The sequence below is a fragment of the Tenebrio molitor genome, chromosome 6, assembly GCF_963966145.1.
Source record: "Tenebrio molitor chromosome 6, icTenMoli1.1, whole genome shotgun sequence".
Classification (NCBI taxonomy): Eukaryota; Metazoa; Arthropoda; class Insecta; order Coleoptera; family Tenebrionidae; genus Tenebrio; species Tenebrio molitor.
Window position 1 is genome coordinate 9,795,879 of NC_091051.1, and position 26,469 is coordinate 9,822,347.

The 26,469-nt window shown below is 37.0% G+C and overlaps 2 protein-coding genes across 4 annotated transcripts in view; one reads left to right on the forward strand and one right to left on the reverse strand.

Annotated features, from left to right (window-relative positions):
* The window catches only part of LOC138134199 (paired box protein Pax-6-like), a 40,828-nt gene extending 20,010 nt beyond the window's left edge, over positions 1–20,818 (forward strand). For 2 of the 3 annotated variants that reach the window (XM_069052328.1, XM_069052329.1), the window contains exons 3-5: positions 13,339–13,479; positions 19,045–19,526; positions 19,583–20,818. In XM_069052328.1, the coding sequence (XP_068908429.1) occupies positions 13,339–13,479; positions 19,045–19,526; positions 19,583–20,053 (1,094 nt within the window). In that variant the 3' untranslated portion in view covers positions 20,054–20,818. The remainder of the gene's footprint in view (positions 1–13,338; positions 13,480–19,044; positions 19,527–19,582) is intronic. The other variant, XM_069052330.1, reaches the window with a different exon arrangement.
* Positions 1–26,469, reverse strand: part of LOC138134197 (piggyBac transposable element-derived protein 4-like) — a 166,775-nt gene that overhangs the window by 111,297 nt on the left and 29,009 nt on the right. The window lies entirely within an intron of this gene.

Consider the following 26,469-nt stretch of genomic DNA (forward strand, 5'->3'; position numbering starts at 1 on the left):
CGAAACCTGAAGTTATGTCTTAATTGTCTAAGAACCAACCATTTTGTTAACAACTGTCAGTCCAAATTCAAATGCCGTAAATGCAATCAAAGCCACAATACGCTGCTTCACAAAGAAAGACAAATCACGCAAACCAATGAAACACCAGCACAGGTAGAAAGTTTAAACGCTCATTCTATGAGGTCCCAATCATCAATTATTTTGTTATCAACCGCGATCGTTCTCATAGAAGATCGTAATAATAAGTCACATAAATGTAGAGCTCTCCTGGATGCAGGGTCCATGAACAGTTATATTACGTCATCATTTTCCAAAAAATTACGTCTACAGCAGAAAGCCGTAAATATAACCGTTGGCGGAATTGGTCAAATTTCGACGAACATCAAACAGGCCGTCCAGGTAAACATCAAGTCTCAGTACAATAAGTTTTCGGCGAACTTAAGTTGTTTTGTTCTGGAAAAAATAACCGAAAATCTTCCCCTGGTGACCATAAACATGTCTGCAATAAATATTCCAAAGGAATTACAGCTAGCCGATCCGAAATTCTTAGAAACTGCACCAGTAGACTTACTTATCGGGGCTGATTTGTTTTGGAACCTTTTATGTCAAGACCGCAAGGAAATAACACTGAAGAACCATAACAAACTAATGCTGCAAAATACCCATTTAGGTTTCATTGCGGGTGGGTCACTAAATATGAACAATAACAATAGCTCAAGCACCTGCTCGCTTTCTCTAACGTCGGTAAGCGACATTTTAGAGAACCAGATGCAAAAATTCTTCGAACTAGAACAATGCAGCAACCCTTCCGAACAAAAATGCTTTTCAAATGAAGAGATTATGTGCGAGCAACATTTTATTCAAAATACGTGCAGACAAACAAACGGAAAGTTTCTTGTTAAACTGCCATTAAAAAATGATCCTCCAATTCTCAAGTCAAACCGCGATAGTGCTGTAAAGTTTTTTAACAATCTGGAACGAAACCTAAACAAAAGGCCTACACTAAAATCAGATTATGTGCAATTCATGCGGGATTACATCTCTTTGGGTCACATGGAGGAAGTTCCGGGTTGCGAATTAAATAAACCGAACTGTACATATTTGCCCCATCACGCGGTACTCAAGGATTCTACATCGACCAAGTTAAGAGTTGTTTTTAACGCGTCATTTCGCTCAGCTGATGCATTAAGTCTAAATGACAATCTTATGGCAGGACCTACAATCCAGCCAGAGCTTTTTGCAATTTTGTTGAGATTCAGAACTTTTAAATACGTCGTAAACGGGGACATAGCTAAAATGTACCGTATGATAGAAATACATCCCGATCACAGTGACTATCAACGAATTGTTTGGCGCGAGAACACCGAAGATCCGCTAAAAACGTATAGATTAACCACTCTAACCTACGGTACAAAACCGGCCAGTTTTCTAGCAACAAGATGTCTTAAAGAACTAGCTCTTCAAAACGTAAATCACTACCCGGAAGCCGCTAAAGCAATTCAACAGGATTTTTACGTAGACGATCTTCTGACGGGAGGAGACTCACTTGAAAACCTAATCACTTTACGAGATCAAATAATTCAAATTTTAGCTCATGGTGGTTTCTTATTACGTAAATGGGCCGCCAATCATCCTGCATTAATTCCAGATAGTCACGAGCCTAATCTCAACGTCAGTTTCGATAAGGATGCTTACACTAAAACGTTAGGGCTTTTTTGGAATCCTAATCACGATTCGTTACGCTATCAGGTAAAACAGTGCGACATTCCGAAAAGACTAACAAAACGCGAAATCCTGTCTAAAACTGCCCAGGTATTCGATCCATTGGGTCTTGTGGCGCCAGTAGTAGTAAAAGCAAAAATAATCCTTCAACAATGCTGGAGTTTGAAAATTGGATGGGACGATCTATTACCTGAAACTATTTATTGTGCATGGGTTAAGATCTTGCAAGAACTCGCTCACTTAAACGAAATCGAAATTCCCAGAAACATAATAAAATCAAGCCCCGTACAGGTGCAACTACATGGTTTTGGTGACGCATCACAAATCGCATATGGCGCTGCTGTCTATCTAAGAACAACTGATCATAGTGGCAATCATCAAGTTCACTTAATTTGCGCTAAATCTCGTGTGGCTCCTCTTCGCGCTGTTACGTTACCACGCTTGGAGCTGTGTGCCGCCTTAACGTTGTCGCGATTATTTAATACAGTTTTACGAACGATAAATGTCAAAATTGATCAGCAATTTCTCTGGACAGATTCCACAGTCGTTCTGGCATGGATAAACGCTACATCTTCAAACTTACAAACATTTGTAGGAAATCGAGTTTCCGAAATTCAAACGCTAACGGATGCGAAAGATTGGTATCATGTCAAAAGCGAAAGTAACCCTGCGGATGTACTAAGCCGAGGTGCTTTACCTGGTCAACTCAAAACTAATAAACTGTGGTGGAACGGTCCTGATTGGCTGTCAGAAAACAACGACACTTGGCCCGTATCTAACGTAAATCTTTCGGATATTGAAATTCCAGAACGGCGAACTGTCACTCTGACCAATATTCATTCTCGCGAAAGACAACTACCGCTTCTTACAAAATTTTCAAATTACAAAAAAACTGAACGCGTAATGTCATGGGTATTACGGTTCATCAACAATTGTAGGAAGCCAAACCAAAGGCAAATCTCTAGTTCTTTAACATGTGAAGAATTAAAAGATTCCATGAAGGCCATCATGCGTTTAATTCAAGAAGTTGCATTCAACGATGAATTAGCTTGCCTTAAACAAAACAAACCGATTAACAAGAAATCACGTTTACTGTGCTTAAATATTTTTCTCGACAAGAATGATAATTTAATTCGCGCGGGAGGTAGGTTGCAAAACTCATCCTTAACTTACGATGTCAAACATCCCATCGTGCTACCAAACGATCACCATTTGATTAAGGCATTAGTCAAACACGTGCACATTGAGCAACTGCACGCTGGTGTTCAGGGAACTTTAGCCGCGTTACGTCAAAATTTTTGGATAATTTCTCCACGCAGTGTGGTACGCAAGATTTTGCACCAGTGTTTGCAATGTTTTAAAGTCAAACCAAGCGTTATGTATCCTATTATGGGTAATTTGCCCAAATCCCGTGTCGAACCAACCAGACCATTTTCAATCAGTGGCGTAGATTATGCCGGGCCTATTTACATCAAGGAATGTCGTGGTCGCAGTAAGCGTACTGTGAAGGCATATATTTGCGTCTTTGTCTGTTTTTCAACTAAAGCCGTTCATTTAGAACTAGTTGGTGACTTAACGACTCAAACCTTTTTGAATGCGCTAAAACGCTTCATATCAAGACGTGGTCATGTGTACCATCTTTATTCGGACAATGCTACAAATTTCGTTGGCGCCAATAGAGAATTACTGGAACTAAGAACATTTCTAAAGTCAGCTTCATTTAGTCAAATTACAGAAAATCTGGCTAATAAGGGTATCTCGTGGCATTTCATTCCCCCCAGATCCCCGCACATGGGCGGTATTTGGGAAATAAACGTAAAATCCATTAAAGGTCATTTAAAGAGAACAATTGGAGAAGTCGTGCTTTCCTACGAAGAATTGTATACCCTGTTAACAAGAATTGAAGCAGTCCTAAACTCCAGACCTTTGTGTCCCTTGAGTAACGATCCTAATGACCTTAATCCCATAACCCCTGGTCACTTCCTCATCGGAGAGCCATTAACTTCTATAAGCGAAAGAGATCTTACGACGACGAGGATCAACCGATTGACGCAATGGCAAAGAGTGGAACAGATGAGGCAGCACTTTTGGCACCGCTGGCAAAGGGAGTACCTTGTTCAAAACATCAATCGTTCCAAGCAGCTCCGTGGTTCCGGTTCCAGACCGTCTACCCCCGCCTTGGAAGTTGGTTCCATGGTGATCCTAGTTGAGGACAACACGCCGCCACTACAATGGAAATTGGGACGCATCGTAGAACTTCATCCCGGAAGTGACGGTGTTGTGCGCGTAGTGTCCGTAAAGACTGTCAATGGCATCTTCAAAAGAGCCACGCGAAAGGTGTGCGTTCTGCCAGCGAATGAATAGACTATGTTTGTATCGTGTAAATATTTGTTATAATTATGCATTAACCCTTTTTTACAATTGACTTCAATGTTTGTATTTTTTAATGTTTTTTGTCATGTTTATTATGTAACAATCCTTTTTCTAATAACCATGTTCGATCTTTGCTAATTCCAATATTTTTGAAGTCCGTGCCTTCAAGGGGGGCGGTATATGTACAAAATAATGTAATTTTGAACGTTATTGTTAGAAACAGGTACTGTAGCAGGTAGTCCTGCCTACTTTCTTTGTGAGAGGGGTGAAATCACCCACCCTTATTTAAGTCGAGATATAGCGGTAAAAACGAGAGTCTACCACTATCCTTGGTACTTAACACTTGTACATCAACATTTTGTCATACAATAAAGTTTTTAAGTAGTTATACAAAGACGACTATATCATTTGAACGGCTAATATCACCACCCAACAGTGATTAATCGTTCAATAACAATAAAATGTCACATGATCAGCAATAAAATACACCATCAGGTGAAAAATATTATTGATATTTATTATTACGGCAACGATCTCGCTTTCTATAAAAAATATCTTTAAGATAATTATGAGAAACATGTTTTATAAAAATATTTGTATTGCCAGAAATTATTTATGGTCACGTATGTAAACATGTTTTTGAGAGAAGCAGTTTTAATTTTTTAATTTTAAATAATAATAATAATTTGAGCCAACCTTAACTAAGAAGCTATAACGATAGGTAGTTATTAACTAAATAAACTAAAAGAGCAACTTTTTCATCCAGTGTTGATTTTTGTAGCGCCGTGGGAAGGTTTATTTTTAGAAATGATATTTTTTAAACGAAGATTGTTGACCCCTTACTTAATTTTTTTAATTGAAAATATCTTGCTTTGGTTATACAAAAATAAAAACATCAAAAAAATTGAATTTTGATGGTGGGACATAATGGACTTGCTTATTTCACCATACCATGGATAAAAACATTTGATAATGCAAAATTAAACTATGTACTCCATTTCTGTGGTTTAAAATCTTCCATTATAACAATTTTTACGTTAAAGAGTTTACTAATTCCATAGTGAAATTGTAAACATGTAATAATAATTACATATAATCAACAGTACCTATGATAAGTAAGAAATATAAAAAAATATAAAATAAAAACAATTGATCAAAAATCTGTCACAGCTTGATTATTATTAATTCAAGTGAATAAAATGCATATAAATTTTAATTTCTGCACACAGTAAATACATGTTAATAATAGAGTTCGCTACATGATTAAGTATTGATATCGACGCACCTACCATTATTTCTTGTTTACAACCCCGGAATGCTATTGGATGGAGCAAAAAAAATTGCGCAAATAGAATTTTTGATGTGAGAGCCTTTGTATTAAAAACTTTTATCGATAATCAAATTACAGATTAGAACTGTAAATCATTCAAGGATTGTTTGCACGATAACATTAATCAGTGTAGAACTAATCTAGAAATTCAAATTTGTGGTGTTGCTTACAAATAGCGGTTTCGATTTAATTTCCAGTGTGCCGTATTGACACACACAAAAAAGAAACCGATGAGCTTTTGTATTTTTGGGTGCGAGCTTTAATGGAATTTGATTTTGTTTTGGTTGAATAATGGATTGGAAAGCAACGTCTGAATAGCGCATGGGATTCGAGACGCAGTAATAAATCTATTGTTGAATTCGAAATAAGTATTTTGAATGCGGAACTGTCATATCAGAAACCTGAGCGATAAATAATGGATCGATATGTAATTATGCTTAGTTGAAATTACAGAGGAATAGTCAAATGGCAAACGTGCTTAAATAAATAATCCTCATAGCATTTTAATGCGATATGATAATTCCAGTTATTAGAGATATTAAATGCTTCCAGACAGTCGGCCATTTTGTAGATCGCATGTTAGGGAAACCTTGGCAGAGTAAGTAATAGGTAGGCTGCTTGCACAATGATAACTTGCTAGTTTGCGAGACCGTATAAGAACTTTTGAATTATACACATCAAATCAGAAGAGTTCTACATCTTGCACGGTACACTACCGCCAACACTTCTAACACTATTGGCGCTACTACACCGGCTTGAAACTAGTCGTTTGCTTTGCACTCATAAATAAAGGCGATTCTAGACAAGCGTTAATTATATACGTTATTGCACGGACAAACGCTGCACAATGACCGAGAAATATTGCTTTCGAAAATCGATGATGAAATATATCATCTGTTAGCGCACGTAGAAAACTTGCATTCCGATTTTTATCCGACGATTATCGCGACTAGATCTTGCGGTCTTCCTTTTATGGCTTCTATTTTAGATCGGATTCAGAAGTAAAACGACCTGTCTGCATCACTTCTCGTGAATTAAAACATTTTTTTTTATTAACTCGGTTTGCTCGCATCACTCACACCCTGTATTATCGAACTTTCTTTTCTTCACAAGAAAAAGCAACGAAAGAGGTGACGACAATGTCTGATGGACCACGCTTTCGATATCTCCTTATGGGAGCAGGCAATTTTTTCGTCAACATTTAATGTCGCAGAGATCGTGACCGGAAACGATGATATCATTATTTATTTTTGAATGGTTTCAACGCAGTTGTGCATACCCACAAATTACAGTAAATGCAGGAGATTTTAAAAACAGAGTAATAATTCCCCTCCTAAAAATTCTCATTTCTGAGAATAATCATTTAAAAAAAGGAAGATTGCATTATAAAAATGTGCGATACTTTCTTACAAGCTTTTTTTAATTTTTCAAATATTTAAAAAAAAAAATTAATAGGTAGTTAATTTTTAATGATTTATAAAATATTTGAAAAAAGACTAGTCTTATTTGTTGTTTTGCATATAAAATTACATGGATACCTAATGTTTAAATTAAATTCAATGATGATGTACTGCAATGTAATTTGCTTTACTGGAAATAGTTAAGATTTAATGCAATAATATTTTTGAGTGTACATATTTGTTAAATAATGTCTGAAACTGAAACAATCTCATTTTTTCAATTTAAGAATGTTCTGAACACATTAAAATGTTAATCCAATGTGCTGTTTTGTTAGTAGTAATTAAGTAATTAAAAACGTGAATCAACTTAATATTTTACTTATTTATTACATCCAGCATTTTTGAAAGGTCTATTGTACGGCCAATTTACTCCTATACAAATTAGGCTTATACTCGTATATCAGATGTTCATTTAAATTTCTCCTCAAAGTTGGCGTTGAACAGTCTGCAGATTAAAATCACAAACAACGCAAAATGTGACGTTAGATTTATATAATCTGTGGTGTGTTCACAATCGACTCCGATATATTTTTTTAATTCAAAGTAAAAGAAAACTAAAAACTCGAAAATAATTTGTACCACTACAATAATGATGGGTTTCGCTGAATAAAATATGTTTGGCGTGACCGTGAACCTTTAGAGAGAAAAAAGAGAAATATCTAAAATTAAGAACAATGGACAAAAATGTTTTTCCTGCTACATTTTTGTTAATGTCAAAATCGCCTAGTAGCGCTATCGCAATGTTTTTTGGAATCATCTAATGCAATTTTAAAACGTTAATGTTTTAAGAGCTCATTAAAATTTTTGAGCAATAATTTTAATTAAAAACTTACATTGCATTTGTTTTCCTCTAAACTACTTCATGAACTTTTTTATATTAAATACATTTAACGCAACCTTCGTTATTATTATTTAGATCCAAGAAGGCTTGGACATTTTGACCGTATGTCCACAGATATCTGGAATGCATGGAAATATTTCTGGTTGCATATACCTGCTTCAATTTAAATTTGGAAATTTTCTATCATAATACAAAAAAAAGTGTTGCATCGAAAGTAGATAGTGAAAATAGTATCTATTGACTTTATTTACAACCAATACGGCTTATTTCAATAATCTACCAGAATTTGACATATTTTAAAAATGTTCCTATTAAGATTATTCATTTACCAAATTTCTTATTAATGCTTATACGTGTGACAAAAACACATTCCAATGTTGAGAATTATTTCTACCTTTAAAGTCCTTGCACATCAAGGTGCACGTCCATTGTAATTTAATATTGAAGTATGTAAATAAAACAAAACCCAAATTTTTCTCACAATTTTATATGCAATAAGTGCACGGTCATTTGTGTGCTTAAAATATTTAAGGTATTTACTGAGCTTGCTTAACATTATCGGGACAATATCTAGGTACCAGAAAATTTTAAACAGACAATGGAAAATTTCAATATCAAAAACTGTGTAGTTAATGCGGATAACACAGTAAACAAACTTGCCAATTATTTTTAACAACGATTACAGAAATTTTTAGATGTGTCTAAAAGCTTTTTGTAATCTTCCATTAGAGAAAGGAATTCAGTTCATAATTTTGCTTATAAAATATTATCAGAAAGTATTGTTACTCCACCAGCTAAAAATAGGGTAGAAAAATGCAATGTATATAAAAGTTGTCACAGTAATAATGAAGGTATGTGTATTAATTCTTAGATAAAAATAACTTAATAAATTAACTACCGACGCTCCTAAAATGAAGAATTCTATGGTAGTTCATTTTCAGTTTATTTTCAACGAGAAAAGTATTATTTGTTACTGCTTTATCCGTTTATTTTTAAATATTTCCTTCAGGGAAACAAGTGAACAGTTCATTAGATCTGTTTTTTAGATTGTTACCTACTTGTCTAGTTGTTGCTTTAAGGGGGCTAACTACTCGGAAAGTTTCCAAAACGGCTCCTGCAAAATCCACTACTGTAAGATAAATTAACAATTTTTCTTTTTGCGTTCGTCTACCTGCTTTAATATTTTGATTTATGTCTTGAAAACCTTTTGCGACAAGCACAGCATTTAACGAACATTGTTTCCTCTAAGGGAACATTACGTAGAAAATATTTCGTTGGATTAGAAACAGGAGAAAAGGGTCAGGGCTATTTAATTCTTTTTTAATTTTTCAGGAGGGTTAATGCTAAATACAGACTTATTTACATAACTTTCCGACCCTAACGAAAGTTAAATGCAGCCAGTAATACACTATTCACTGATAACTTGATACCTTTATGTACTATGGAATCTCGATACTCCTGGCATTATTTTTTGTATAATTCTGAAATAGTTTTTGTTGATTAAAATGTGCTCCAATGACGAAAGGACCGATATATGATGAGTCAGTTTCTCAAATAAAAAGAAATATTGTCGATTACTGTCATTTTTAAATTTTTATAATTGAGACTTTTGTGAGGGATGTCCAAACCATACAAAAATTTAAAATAATTCATGTTTTTGGATCAAGTTATGAATGAAAAACGTATTGCTGGCTGTATTTAAATTTCGTTAGGATCGGAAAGTTATGTGAATCACTGAATCAGTCTGAATTACTATACTATTAGAGAGTAAGTCCGCATATAGTATCTCCAATGAAATATAAATAGCTGAGCATTTTCACTTTCACTATATTTTCTTTGTTGAAAAAGTTATATGGAGATACATTTTTCTGACCCCAAAGGCCAAATAAGTACAGGGTATTTCACGAGTGATAATGAGCCCGACGGAAATAAAAATGCAACCCACAATGCATTTGCAAAGGTAACGTGAATATTTGTTTTTTAATTTAAAAAACGTAAAACAAATGACTCTGCAGTTTAGGAAATTTTCAATTCCGCCGGGCTCAATATCAAGCCTGAAATACCCTGTATAAGTGTATACATATTTATCAATTACTAGACAACAAATTTTAACTCTGATCTTGTTTCTTTGATGAGACTACATGATTTGCAGTAATTTTAAGCACAAAGGCATCGGCTGACATTTACCTACTTTAGAAAATTCTCCATTTCGAGTTTACAGTTAGGATTTAGAAAATAGCACTAAAGATTGTGGAAGCTTCGGAGTTAAAGTAGGTATGCAAAAAAACGTTCAAATAAAAATATTTCGAGATAATTAATAGACGCGTACGTAATCGTCATTGCGTGTAGGAATTATTTAGTTAAAGATTTTCCACTGACATGATTTCAGGATCGAAAATTGATCAAGTATAAAAACGTGCGAAAATTAAGACGGTGTACATGTTTTGTAGCTTAAGGCAGTTGACTGAAAACAGTGCGACCGAGTTATAAAATGCTTCCAAGAACTGATTGTAATAAATTAAAATTTTGGTGTAATTAAATTTGAGATAATTCCCTGCGATAGTTCCTTTTAAAAGTAGGTCGCATTTTATTTGAATTTGTTATTTGAAAAATACATTTGTTACATAAGATACTGAAATAATGTCTAATTAGGACGAATCGGGAAAGTTAGAAGTGTTTTGTGCGATTAGAACTCCGATTGTGTATTTGGGCGAAAGCAACACTACAAACCGCCACACCTGTAGTCTTTTTTTCGAAAATAATAATATGTAGCGTAAATACGTCCGTTCCCCATAAAAACCTCCATGAATAATGCATGATTGATTTATCTTCCTAAACATAAATGTTTTGCAACATTAAGTACGCTTAACCAATTAAGATAAAATCGAATATTCACGAGTAACATGATTTTGCAGTAAACATTCACAAATATTTGTGATAATTGGTCGCGATATGGGGGTAATAACATAATGTGACTGTATTTAAAATGTCCTGCGGAAATAAATAACGAACGCTAAAGGATTATGAAAAAGTAATAATTACACTTGCATGTATACGAAGTGTTCCAAGTAGCCGTACAGCTTGGGGCGTTTGGCCTGAGCTGGATCCATGCTACCATGGTCTCACGCAAACCCAACTTGGGTGCCCACGGATCGGACAATTCCTTTAATGTCCTTTAATTTACATGCGTGTGACTGTGCTTTGAGTTTTCAGCCCGAGGGGCGGCTGTTTCGAAGCGTGACCCCGCAACTGGCAAACTTCCAAAGCCCCACGCTTTACCTCACGTCACGACAAAGTAGCCGTTTGCTGTTCTCTCAACAAATAACATTTCAAATTTAACAAGAACACGAAGTGATCTCTTCGCCGTGGCAGGTGTAGGTACCTACGTGGCAAATAATCAAAATAAAATGTTACCACCATAACAGACTCGGGTGCATCACGGTGAATACTCGATTACCAGCATCACTGCAGATAAAGGACAAAAAGGTGGCAGGAGTTGGGCCGTTTTGTATTTGAGACATGTCGGAAAATTCGGGGAATGCCGCCGGAAAAGGACGCTGCACTAGTGGAAAAAAGGACAAGGCCTGCAGCAGCAATAATCTGGCTAAAAAGTTTATTGCTTACTGTTATGCCAAAGTAAGCATTGTTGTTTCGGAAAAACGAGTAAAAAGCTAAGCATTGATACAATGGTTTCCTTAAATAGTGCTAATAAGAACTTTGCAAACAGAATACATCATGAAATCTGAGGAGTGACAAAAAGCTGGCATCCATTCGGCGTACGTTGAAGAATGTAGCGCGGTCGATAAATATCGGCTATTGCAGGAACAAATTTATAGACAAGCTAAACGAACGTGGCCGTTTCAATTTACAACTTTCGTTGGTACTTTTTCCTGCAGGAGGCTTTTTTCAGTTGATGCGCAGCGTGTCCCGCATCTGTCCGTGTTCCATTATTCAACACAATTTTCTCCAAATTGACCATCCTCGCGATTTTTTTTAAGCATCGATATTAATATTGCAGCACAAGGTGCTGCCGGTCGATTCCTGCAAAAAGCTCCGATTTTCTCCCGACATAGCATCACGTGTTGGAAACCAAATCAGAGTAGGTCTTGATGATGAAAGATTATCGGTGGCTGCCTCGTTGTAAGTATCGGGACGAGTCCGAATACTATGTCCATAAAAGATTTTTATATCACTTTAATGACACAAGTTTTTGTTAGCCAAAATTTATAAGACCGTTTAAGTGTGTCGCGAATTTATAAGCAGCGGACAAGGGAAGTGAGTGGCGTGGATGAATGTACCCTTCTTCGACCATAGACGTGGCAGATGTCGCGCTGATATTTATTGTTCTTCGGTTTGAATACAGGTCATCACAAAGCAGGTGGCAGTGCTTTTCTTTATTGTTGCTAAATGTCCCAAACTTCGCCTTATTAGGCAAATTGCCTGCGATACGCTACGAATCGTCGAAGATCCGTAATTAATTCTTGCGACCAAAAAATTCTACATCATAAAATTGTTACCGTGAAATTCAACGCGACCTACGCAGACCCAATAGAAACTGAATCCACTTCGTAAATACGCTCAAAGCTTTCACGCTATAATCGATTTACAAACAAAAATAAAAAAAGACCCCAAGGGTCTAAAAAATTCAGAATTTTATTTGTTGGAACGTACCACTAGCCGACTTTTCCTGGTAATAATCAATCAAAATTAAACCATTTCTTCTTTTTGTTCAACAAGATTTGCCTTTCTTCGTTTCGAGCTACTCCGAATTACACAAGAACTGGCATTGTAAAATGTCCGTTATGAAATATTTTTTATTCGACGTAAAGAACAAGTGGCAGTTTTGATAAGTTGTTATGCATATTAATCTTCCAAGAATCTTGTGGTATTGGAGCGCTTTGCTTTCTTCCGATTTTTCAAATTAAACCCGCAGACTAAATTCTTGTCAACAATAACATTTCTTTTTAGAATTCATGCCTTAACATTTCCGTAATTCCAAATTGGTGCAAGTAAGAGTATCATGGATTATATCAGGTGTTCATTTAAATGTATCCTCAAAGAGTGAGGTTAGATTTACACAGCTGACAAGTGATCCGTAATCCGTGGTGCGTTCACAAACGGCGCCTAGTTTGAGGAGAAATTTAATGAACATCCGATACTTGAGAATACAAAATTTTAAGCTGAAAGGTTAACGTTAATAACGAAGTGGATATAAGGCAATTACGTGTGAGAAAAAATATCTTTGGCTTTCTACGTTACGTAAGAATTAATAAGCAGTTAAAAGTAACAGTATAGCAGTAACAAAGGTTTGGAAGTAACAAAGTAATAAAATGAGAGGTGACAAAGCACAACTATGAATTATTTAATTAGGAAATATATATTACACTGGGTACAAGGCGTAAAGTAGTTTTTTTGTTAAGATTACATCCAGTTAGCAGTTTTTAGCAATTTCAAGAGCACCTCCGTTTCTTTTTGATCAGTCGCTTCCGTCCTTTTAGTATTTTTTGTGAGGAGAACAACAAAGGTTAGAACAAATTTCCCGTGACTAGTAAAAATAAATTGTGCAAGGTTAAAGGATTAATATTTGTGGTTAACAAGATTGCTTTTTGCAGGCACGCTCCGACCGCCCGGTTTAATTGGCGGCAGCAAACCAAAAGTGGCAACGCCGGCCGTAGTGTCAAAGATTGAGCAGTACAAAAGGGAAAATCCCACGATTTTCGCGTGGGAAATCCGGGAGAGATTGATATCGGAAGGTGAGTACGACGCGCCCTTAAGTCGTTTCCCCGAAAGAAAAATAAGCAATTATCGAGCGTTGTAATTATTAAGGAAGCGATATCTAGAACCGAAAACGCAACAGACGCAATTATCAAACACGATTTTTGTGCGTGTCAACTTAACTCGACATAATTAAATAAAATTAAAAGATGGCCATTCCGTGACGAGCCCGTGACTTTTTCAAAAAAACTGCGTGTGAATGAAAACACTTATTTGTATTAACAAAACCGCAGGTAAAATAACCAAGAAATGACAATGTTTAGGGGGTTTCATATTGTTTGGGTTGGCCAAACTGCCAGTGCCGAGCCGGTTATTGTGTTACGGAAAACCACACCTAATTATACGTATTGTGAATGCAGGGAGGATAAAGTAAATTATACTTTTTTCCTTAAAGACGTTTCCATTCTTAGCTATAATGCCTTCTACTGCAGCACTGAATTGTTCGTTTACTTCACGTTTTCGACAACTCCAATTAAATGAGACTTCCTGGCAGTCGGTAACGAATAATTAGTCTTGCGGCCGTCGCCACCCATTTAAATCAATTGCCAACATAGCGATTGTACAAGTGTCAAGTTGGACACACCTAGCAACGTGCAGATCCCACCCGATCAAATCACCGAAAAACAAAGGACCGTTCGTTGCTCCTTGTGGAAATGACAATTTGCGATTCTCATGGCAAACATTTGGTATGGTTTGTTCGTGCACCTGGAGGTGTTTTGGTGTCTACGCCACTGAAGCAAGACTCGGATCTCAATTGTACCAGCCCCGGGACAAATCGGAACCCACCTCGTGTAATTACACTGTGACTGATGAATGATTAATAATTGTATATTTATCATACGGATGCATTGATCATGATCACACTTGGATGCAAGGATGAGATACCATCACTTCGATTTGATTTATCTGCACGTTAATTCCCTATTCAAACCCTCCGGCACCACCGTGTCTATCAATAAATTCAATCCCAAGCGGCGTTTCCTTTATTTATTTTTTTCGTCGTCCAGATTCGTATTAATAACCACAACAACGGGAATAATAAGAAGCCACAAGTGTCTGCCACCACTCGCAGTTATCAATTCGTAACCAATTTGACCGTAATTGAATTTTTTCTATCTAATTACGCAATAAAGCAATTTTCATCAAAGCTCGAAAGAGTACCTATGTATACTTCATGGTGGGCCACAATTGCAAACACACATTTAAAATAATAACCACACTATACCATCCAAGTCTACCTCGATTCAATAGTCAAGTTGGTTATGGTCATTCAATTGGACACGCGACTGAAAAGACCGTTGTCTGTGGGATTCTTTGTCTGGCGCTCACGCCTCATAATGGCACATGTAGTTCCGTCTCTATTACATTCCATCACTATTGTAGATCCAGCATAGATCATAATTGAATAATATTTTTCTCGCATCGGGTCTGTATTCACGTTGGCAGCCAAACTCTATTCATGAAGCCACAAGTAGGATAATTTAGATCAATCTCTCAATGCTAACTCGAATACATATTTAGATTTGGCGATTTCGACTGATCTGTACCGCTCGAGATGCCATAAAGGTGGGTACCTCCTATTTTGTACCATTCTCGATCACTTTTGATCGATTGCCTGTGACAACAACGATACAAAGGAAGAAACAGTCGCAAGAGAAACTTTTATTTGTCATCCGTTCAAATAATACAGCTAATTTCAGTTCATTTAATGACAGATAATACAAATACAAAAATAGAAAAATATATTGATGTGGCCATAATTATACGAATGTAACAAAAATACTTTCACAGCAGGTTCGAACAAGTCAGTTTTCATAAATTCCAAGTAATTAAAAAGAAATTGATCTTGGCAAAACAGAAAAGGATAATATTTTGTTAATACAGCAAACTCAAATGATTTGACTAAGTTTCTCGTAGAAGCAGTATTAATATCAGAATAGAATTGTTACGATTGTTTAGTTCATTCTTAAAATGATAAAAATCCGAATAAAAATCAAAGGATTTGGTTTCAAAAGCTGATACTGTTGTTTCCATTTTTTTACATGGTGTGATGGAATATAGTTTGCAATCATTAAGCACATTTATAAATGTCTATAAAGATAAATTAAAATGCAAAATGTTTCATTGTCTTTAGAAATGTGTTTTTAAATATAAAAGGAAATGTAAACATGAGAGAGAGTTGGCAATTATGTAAAGAATAACCTGCAAACATCTTTGAATTTAATTTAGCTGCATGATTACATCATGCCTTCAAGTTAAAAACGCGATTTGTAAAAGAAAATTGACTCGAAGCTAAAATTGCGTAGGTTAGTTTAGAGTGGAAGAGGGTGTGGTACTTTTAAATATCATTAAAGAAGGAACTGAAAGATGTAGGAAGATATATCGGGTGCTCATTAAAATTTCTCGTCAAAGTTGGCGTTGAAGAGTCGATTGTGAATGAACGATTCGTTATAGTTTTTCAAACTGCATATTAAAAACACAAACAACGCAAAAAGTGAGGTTAGATTTAAACAACTGAGTTGTATCTGTGCTGCGTTCACAATCGACTCTTCAACGCCAACTTTGCCGGGAAATTTTAATAAACACCTGATGTAATAATATAAGAATATTTATGCGTTGATTTGGCAAAAATTTGACTGTGCCAGTCAGCGCTGCTTGTCTGTAGACTAAAAAGATACCTGATAAAAGTTATCACTTCCGGTATACATCAAATTTGACACAATCAATTTCCTCGGTCAATTTAAAATTCAATTTCGGAGTTTTGTTTTTTTTTGTGTTAAAATAAGACTAAGTAAACACTGTAATATATGAGACAAACAAATTTTTGTGTGAAATTTTTCTGGACCTCTATTTTAAATTAGGTATCTGAGATTTTAGAATAAAAATGTTTTCATAAAGACATTTCACTTACAAAAGAATGAATGGTCAATGAAATAAATTGTAGCTGGAGTTCTAAGAATTGCAGAAGAAATCTTTTTCAATAATTGTCATTGAAGAGTTATTTCTGTTGACCAACTAAAAATTGAGTTTTGTAAAAAAGGAAGTCCTTAAATAATGGAAAACATGAATACCTAAAAGCAATCGATTAACAAAATTATTTATTAAATAATATTGTTCCGAGAGAAAAATATTATTCCAAAGGGGTTCTCATTTTCATTATTGATGATGATGACTATGTGCTTGACCTGCAATATTTAGCATAATAATTGGTTAGTTCTTATAATACACATTTTGTTGTGAATACTCAATACGAAATCCTTGCAGGATAATCATGATTACCCTAGGAATCTAGAAATTATCCTTCAAGCGCAAGACCGTTTTGAAAATAATTTTACGTTGTTGCTCCACTATTTTTAAATTTTGTTTTAATAAAATAGTCAGTTATTAACTTATTTCAGTTCTAAAACACTGACGCAAACATTTTTACTGCTGATTTTGGTACACAAAAGGTGAAATTTGTTTATCGAGACAGTTCAAAATATTATTTAGCGACTCTCATTTAACGTTCGAGCACAATTCGCTTTTACAGATATGAAAACCTTAGCAATTGGTTTTTTAGGCTGACGTTCATCTTTGACTTCCTATTCTTCCTTCCTAAAAGACGCAATGCACTTTCTAATTGTAGAGGTCTTGGATTTTCTCATGGTCTACGAGTCATACCTGCGCAAACGATGAATATCGGTCTCAAGTAGGCGTTACAAACCGACCGAAAAACATCGTCATTCATTGCGTTAATTTCGTCCCTCTCTCATCTACATATTTGTATGTATTTGAATTTCAAAGTAGTCGACGTTTTCAGTTTTCATTTACAGATTTTTCATTGGTTTAGCGCTCCGCCTTCGCGCAGATATTTCCAAGGTCACAGCCCATGAGAGAATCTAACACCTCTAACACAAAAAAAAAACATTGATCTTGACCAAGTCCTTTCGAGAGAACAGACTTTATAACCGATCGATCGAACGGTATTCATTTGTTTTCGATAAATATGGTTTACACCAAGAAACACTCTCTAAGTGGCTATCACCAACATAACAGAAGAAAGTGTTAAAAAGTCGTCAGTATTTTGTTTTTTACTCAAACGTGATTGAATCACGAACTTTAATCGTATAATCAGACTAAGCTATATTGTTTTAAGACATCAACCAGAGGTTGTTTGATTCGGAATTGAAAACGATAAAAAACTGAATGACTGGAAAATAGTTACACAATTCGCTCTCGCATCTGAAGAAAAGAAGAAATGGACGACCAATTGACATTCGAGGTACAAAAATTTCAGTACTTCCATACATGCAGATAGATTTGAAAATACGGAAGACAGCTTGTTGGAATCTAGTTTTTTGTATTTGTGGCTATAAAAATAAATCTCGGTTAGCTGTTAACTCTCGATTAAGCAACTGTGTCTGTGGAATGTAAATAAAACCGAAAAAGTGTAGCGACTAATAAATCTTTGAATCAGACAATCGGTCCGCTTCCGGATGACTAGAATAGTTGACGCAATAAATACAGCAGCGACAATAGTTTTCCAGTTTCAATGTCTTACGGGTTTGCGATTTGGTTATTGGAACGAATTAGACTGTTGGGCTTTAGCGGATGAGAGCCTCGCTGAAGGTTGATCGAGCAAAGCGGTCGGATTTGACGAGTTGTCAGTGTCGTTGTGAGTGTGACATTTTATTTAAGCGAGGCGAGTTTAATTAAGAAGCTTCCTACTTAAAGATCACACGAACCTTGAAAACATTTAGGATATGGTCTGTTGTCGCCAAGTTTGAAACGGATGTATCCAGAGTAATTGCTCGACACTGTGAGTTCTACTCATTGTGTTGAACGGTCCGGTAAGCAATCTAGTTAACGTGAAATCTCGATTTCATTTGTCACAGAGAGGTGTGGTGCCGGCGAAGAAATGAGACCAATCACGACCCCCGGAGTGCGGAAAAGATCGCCAAGCGAGGGTTGTAGATCTGCAGGTGGTCGTGAGATCGACTACCAGACGGAGAATTGTCCTCGCCGGAATTCCGCCTTGCCGGAAGATATAAAGTAGCAATTGCTAACTCATCTCGGCCCTACCATTATGGCAAATGATTGTAATCAACCGACCTCCAAACAGCGTAACCAAATTTTCGTCCGCCACAGAGCTATCGATAGTAATTATGAATTCCTCGCGCCGTGTTCTTAAGAACAGTTCGGAAACAGAAGAGTGCTCGAGAAACTGTTCACTCTATTGTGATGGTCGAGTCGAGGATCTTCAGTTCGATTAAACAAACAGTTTGCCCAGTCATTACGTTCGATCAGTGACAGAGGGTTTTTAAAAAATAAAACGTCCAATGCGAGCTAAAAGTCAAATTATAACGACTCCCTCCCTGCCAATCTGTTGGTGTTTCTCGGAAATACGAGCACTCAGATAGCGTCGTCGGTGCTCCTTCGCAGAAATCTTCTCCATTTCATATTGCACACTCCACTAATGACGGGCGATTATCTCGTCAACTAAGCAGGCAGGCAGCAAATCACAAAAGATTTAATACTTTACGGTAATTATTCATTGCTTGCAGGTGTGTGCACCAATGCAACAGCTCCATCGGTGAGCAGCATCAACAGGATACTGCGAAATCGTGCCGCCGAGAGAGCTGCTGCGGAATTCGCGAGAGCAGCGGGTTACGGTCTTTACCACCCCCATCCGTACGCCGCGGCCGCCGCAGCCTTCCCTTGGCATTCACCCCTCTGGCCTAACAGTCCTCTGGGACTCCAGACTCCCGGGGCTGGTTCGTCGATGATGGGGGGTTCCCCCAGCTCGTCCGGTTCCCCCCATCCGGACCACGGCCTTCTGAGTTCTCCCCCCGGGACGCACCCCGACAGCAAAGACGACTCGAGTCTGGACAGCTCCGAGCAACCCAAATTCCGAAGAAACAGGACCACCTTCAGCCCCGACCAGCTGGAAGAGCTCGAGAAGGAATTCGAGAAGAGTCATTATCCTTGCGTCTCGACACGCGAACGTCTCGCATCGAAGACGTCTCTGTCGGAGGCTCGAGTGCAGGTATGCTGAAAATCTAACAAGCCCAATTCGAACTAATTGTGGTATATTGAAACCAGGTTTGGTTTTCTAACAGACGAGCGAAATGGAGGCGCCACCAACGCATGAACTTGCTAAAGCAGTCTTCGCCGGGACCCCAGGGCAGCCAGTCTTCGATGTTCGGAGGCCGCTTGACGCCCTCTCCGCATTACACGGCCGCTTCCACCCCTGGCTCTCCGCTTACTACGCCTCATCGCACCGGGGGTCCGACGGCTTCCTCCCTTTTGTTGCAGATGGGAGGAGAAAATAGTGCCTTCAAGGCTTTGGTGCCGAACCAGTTGCTCACGGCGCACGACACCATCAGGCGGTTGAGCGACTACGCCACCGACTCCGAGGAGGAGATCAACGTCAACGACGAGTCCGACGCGGAGGAGGCGGCGGACCGGAGGCGGAGGTCCAGGTCGTCGAGTCCCGTCGAAGTGGTCGACTCACCGGCCAAGGAGACGCCCACATGTCAGCCTTTGCAGCTCACCATGCACGATCGCGATTAATTTATTTCGGATTGCGTACATGGTGAAACAACATTACCAAAGCAATTGAACTCTTATACACTTAATTTATGTCTGTAAATACTTATTTAAAGACGTGTCAGCGGCTGTGACTCGACTGACAATTTTGCCCAAGCTAAGGTTCCTTAACTCTGCTCTCTCATCAACTACAACCGGTAATTACGACGAATCAAAAACTCAACAGTCATCGAAAACTACTCTTCCTTAAATAGGAGACACTCGACAACAGATCGACTCACAAAGATCGTAGTATTCTGAAATAATAGCTCTCGATACTTCTTATTACTTTCGAAACGTCCGACTGTATCGATTAATCCAGTCACACCTGCGTCCTGCAAGGACAAAGTCTCGCCGCCGCAAGATGTCCCAAAAATTATTCGCTGGTTCAATCTCACTTTAACAAACCCATTTTGATTTTGTGAGGATAAAATTTTGCACACGATGTGTCGATACTGGCGGGACAATTTAGAAACTTCAGAATGCACCTTGTTTGTAAATAATTTAAGAATCAGTCGTACTGTCCAAACGTACTGTAGACGTAGAACAAATCCATTGTTAATTATTTAAATTTTGTGTACATTGAAGAAGAATAAAACGTCTTAGTTTTATAAATTGCTTAGTTGTCCGTTTTATTAGAGAGCGTAGGCTTTTCTAATGAGTGAACAGCAACAGCAACTCGTCCATTGTATTATAGTAGCCGTAAGAAACTGTAATAATTGTTAACGAAATACAATTTGCATAAACGTTTGTCTAAAGTATCATTCATCCGTTCCAGTAAAAATCCGTTGCTCCGAGAGCAACACTCTCCCATCGCCATTAGTTTCCTTAAAGGCGAGAAAAGACTTCCTTATTACATTGATTTGATTGATGAATTAAACATTAACGATTTATTCGCCTGTTATCAGACCGAATCAGTTGTGTATTGGAAATAGAAATGTAAATGTGGTTTTGAAATAAACGTGGAATTCCGATATTCACCGTCGTGTTAACACAATAAGGAGTGTCGACGAAAGTGGATGGTAGCCGCGTGGATTTATGAGTTTAACTAATACTTGTAGGTCGATAACGTTAACATAACAAGAACCCATCGGTCTGGTCGTAAACAACAGTGGAAGAATGCCGTGAGTGTGAACGTACGAGCGATCGGTGATCTTTTCGGAATCCGAAATTTCGACGGACTGATTTCGACACTCCGTCAGGATAAAGAAGACATCATCCGCGGAGCCCGGCCATAAAATTAAAACTACCCATAAAATTTAACGATAGATTATGGATACGTTTCCAGCTGATTAATTTGTTAAGTTTACGAGAGTGATAGCAAACAAATTTGTAATAAATTCCATGGTCGAGCTGAATTTGTATAAAAAACTATTCGGAGGTGTTGAGAAATCAAGTTCCAAACCGAAGGTTTACTTAGAACGTCTGATAATATTTTTCCTAATTAAGGAACAGCCTCGCGTGTTTTCGACGTAATCTCGGATTTTCGTCCGCTCTTAATTTATGTAACGCTTTTACGGACGTAATCAGAGGTGATAAAAAAGAAGGAAGTCGAGGCGTTTTATTTAATTAAAAGATTATAGACGCTTTGGTGACCGAAAATCAAACGGGATGAAATATGGAGCGATTAAACAGATTTTATGGTTAATAAGCACTTCTGCCCGGATGATTTTATACCGGTCATAATTCAGATACGAATTTCCCTCGTTTATCTAACAAATGTGACGTTGATGGCGGGACATTTGAACGTATTAATTTCGTGGGGGACGCGTGGGCGTTTACGTGCCAATTATTTTACAATGGTGTTTGGTTCGTTAGGATTTTATTGCGACTTAAGTGTCTCAAAAGTGCGAATAAGCGCCCAGAATCTCACATTCGATTTATGTCTTTCCATTTTACAAACCTGAAATAACTTTAATGGTCGTTCGAATGTTTTTCATTGATACTCATTTATATACAGAAATAATTAGACTCTATTAAGATTTGCATATATAATTCGGGTTTCTGTTTCAGGACCACGCGATATTCTCTCGCCTGACTAATTCGGTCTTCAGTGGCTCCGATTGAGACACTATTGTAATATATTGCTGTGATTGTGGACGTAATCCTGTTCAACACCGGACAAGCTCTGTTCAACAGTGCCGGACATTTGCATAACCGGATAGTTCACTTTAACAGCGATCTTTATAACTTTATTTGTTTAAACGCAATTTCCAATGTATCTAATTGAAAATTTTACGAGTCCGGCCGGCCTTTATTTTTTTTTTTTCGAACGTCGGCGGCTATTTCTCGCCGGATTAATCGCCCCATAACCAAACAAATCCATTAAACCTTCTACGTAGCGCAGTTATTCAACAGTTATTATGACATTATAATAATTGCTGTGAAATAATCTTCTTATGACACATTTAAAACAACTCAATAAATTTGATTTAATTACTACAGCGTTAATACAAGATAAAAGCCAGTAAGTTTAATGACGTTTGATGCGCCTTCTTGTACCTATTAATTGCATTCAGTGAATATTTTATTGCACAACATTCTGCATTCTGCTGGCCTACACCTTAACGATACATTGTACAAAGACTCGAAATCGTCCAGGCGATCTCATTTTCAAACAGCAGGAAACCATATTAATTTCAGCTCCTGATTTGCTGTAGTAGATCGAGATGGACATTCCTCGACGCTAATGATATATTAATCGGAATTTAGCGGTGCACAAATTAACCGGAAACTAATTAAAACGATGACGGTTTTCAGATACTTTGCATATCGAAACCTGTCCAGAAAAAATTATCAACCCGAAACATCACTGAGCTTTCTTAATTTATTAAAAAATGTACATCAAATTAACTGTGGTTTCTCCAAATCTGAATTAAACTATCAATATGTGCACAATAAATTTGATTTTTTTAATTGCGAGGCTTCGCGGGAGGTTCTACAACTTCCACTTGGCTAAATTGATTATAACGATACTTAACAGATTATTCTAACGCTCATGTCGGCTATTAATTTACATTTTTATAAGCCTGGTGGAATGGAATTTTGACAAGAAGAACATGGTAAACCGCGCGTAAATTGTAAACAGGAAAAAATTAATTAGGAAATGAGCGTGTAATTTCACCACAGCTGTTTCTGCAACTCTGCTCATCCCAATAGTGATACCGTCTATTTGCTAAGCACCTGGAGACAAATTATATGAGGAAAAATGAAAAATTACCAGTCAGTAACCGTCATTTCCCCGAGTTATCAAATTTCTTGCAATTAAACACTCCACATTGAAAGTTTTACAGCTGTTTGTACCTAAAAGCTGTAAATCTACGTTTCATCCGACAACATAATTCGGTGCACTATTTATTGTATCTGGGCTAACGAGCGTTCAAGAAATTTGTGCCCAAGTAGGCGTGTCTTTGACATTTACTCCAGATACGTAAATATAACGTCACTTCGACAATTAAAATTTAAAGTAAAAACCATTGTGTCGCATTAAAAACAAAAACCACTATAACTTGTTCGCTTAATAAATGACGTTTGACATTAATGGTTTGACAGTTGATGTAGCTGCGCCATGCTTTAACGGCAACCAAGACCAGCCTACTTCACCACAAATTATTTGGAACAGGCGTTACATGACAGTATTTCTGAAAATTTGTATGTAGTGAATTTTATAAAAATAACTGTAACTATAGATCTGTTCTTTTTCTGGGAATTTAATAGTCGAAAAAATTAACTGCTAATGTAGCAACTATTTATTAAAAAATTTCCTCGAGACTTGAAGTAAGAGAAAAAAAAACGAAATTCAGCGAAGATGTGTGTAATAAAACGAAAAAACTTAATTGGCGATTTTTTTACCGTCTGTTGAAAAACAGGTGAGATATAAATATTATCTTGCAAAGTTCTTTCTCTTTCGCCGTCAGTTTGTAATTTCTCGTGCTTAATTATAGCCCAAATAATTAGTTTTAAAAGTACGCATCGTGATAAATGTCTTTCCGGCGTGTGGAGTTTGAAAATTATTAGAAAAGTGGAAATAATTAAGAAAATGTTTCGTATAATAAGATAATTTTGGTGTTTGATTACAATCGAAGAAATGTAGAAAATGCTGCGTCAAAATGAGAAAGACCACCTGCGATAATTACTAAGAATTAACAATTTCAAACTGTTTCCTTAATTGTCAACAAATTAAACGAATTTATATGATTTGGAATGGCGTAACATCTCTGATCCGATTATACGATGAGCAGATGTAGATTTTTCTACAATTTTATTGAGATAATCTCTCGAACTTCATCTGGTATCTAGTTTTATTTTGACCAAGTTCAGTGACTCTACAAATGCGATTTTTTTGGTGGTCAGAAGAAGCAACGTCTACTTTGAAGACGTCGAATTATAACTTTAAACAAAGTGGTTTTATAACACTATAAAAATCAATGCACACATTAGCTGCTTTCTTTAATATTCTCAATAAATCATGCCTATAAAATAAGACATAAAATTCCAACTACCAACGGATTGACTGCGGCGCATTAGCCTTTAAATCATTTTAAAAAGGGAAAATTTTATTTGTGGCGGTAATTTTCTCAAGGAGGAAACATATATTTTTCTTTTGACGTTTAATGGATTAGTAGCAATTTGTCAAAAACGCTTGAGCCAACAATGAAACCAGTATGGCCAAACAAGGCGTTCTAAGTGGCGTCCAGCTCCTTCGCCTTCATGGAACTAGTCCCATTCCTCGATGGTCCCAAAATGTGTTACCTAATCACTACTGGATACTGCCGCTTTAAATCAATCCGCCTTATCGATGAATTGGACGCCTTTTATTGTTACCTTTTCTTTAATTACTTACAACGGATTTGTGGTGCGGTCCAGCCGTCGAGCTTTCACGATCGCTCGCCTCACGCCACCTTCAATTTCGACTCTTGAGTTGGGCGACAAGGATGGCAATAAAGTCGGATTGAACATTTATAGAAAACTTGGCACCTATGTTATTGATTAACCAGTTGGATTCTTATTCGGGTTTTTAATTGAACGTTTTATACCTTCCTCGAGCTTGTTAAATCGACTTGATGATGCTTCTCGTTACTGTTTACGACGTTATTATGCGAGTTGTAAATTTTCGTGAACTATCCATCGATTAATTGGACTTCCCTTCCACCAACTATTTCGTCAATATTTCGGTGATTAATTTTGTATTCTGTGGGAACGGCTAATTCGGGGCCCGTTTTTTACGTTTATAATGGCAATAAAGGCGTTAACGATAGACTTTTAAGACTGAGCTTTATCTATCTATAAAGTTTATTTTAATGTGATCCTTGCCCACACTTACAACTTCTGAAGACAATGATGCGACCTTCTAACCCACTACATACATTAACAACGGTGTCATAGCTCAAACGCTGCCAATTTATATCGGGAAAATGTCTTCGCCGCCGACGTTTCAGTTTTTCTCGTGAGACGGCTTCATTATCAGCCGTAATGGGCGGAACAATTACGACTAATTATTTTTAGCCCAAATCCTCACCGAACGCTCGAAATTGCGCTATAAATCTCTTAAAGTTAATTATTTTGAATAAGTTTATACCGTGATTGAATATAAATGAGCTAATATAGGTCCAGGCCGGACAACTTAATTCAGTCAGTTTTAGTGTTAATTAATGTAAATTTTCGTTAGATATGCGGTTCGATGCGCGTAGAATGACCTGCACAATTCGGTTTAAATCCTAATTGCCGACATCCCAGTAAATTTTATTAATTGGTAAGCTCGTCTCGTGTTTCGGGGTTTAAAACCCTTTAGGAGCTTTTTTTAGTTGGAAGCTCAATCGCGCCACTGTTTTCGGCAATTATGGGTGCCCAGAAATTATACAAATATGAAGCTTCTCCTGTTCGTGACCGATCCGAATCGCGTGCGTCTTCTGATAATTCTTCAATAATTTTTAGTAGGTCATCGAAGACAAAAAATTCCCATCATACCTATAACTATAATGTGAAAGATCACAAACCGTTTTTAATCTCGGACCGATTCTGTTATTATCTAAATTATATATTTTGATATTTCGAAATTCCAAAATTATTCGAATTAATCTGCTGAATTTCAGGAAATGTTTATCGCTCGGTCGTAAAAAAGCGACGCCTCTTTCAAGCTTGTAATTTTAAGTCTGGAGAAATTATTCGCGATTTAGCTCTTCGATTACAGTTTGTGAGCACCGAACGTTACGTAAATTTAATTCATGCAGTAGCTCCGAGCTTAATGCAAATATAAATCGGATGGCTTCCTCATTTGACACGTCTGAATAAAACGAGGCTGCAGATGTATAATTCTGATAGAGGTTTGAGGGCATTTAAACCATTTAGAAATTCAGGTAGTCTGCCATACAGTCACCTCGGGACTTTTCATTAAACAGTAA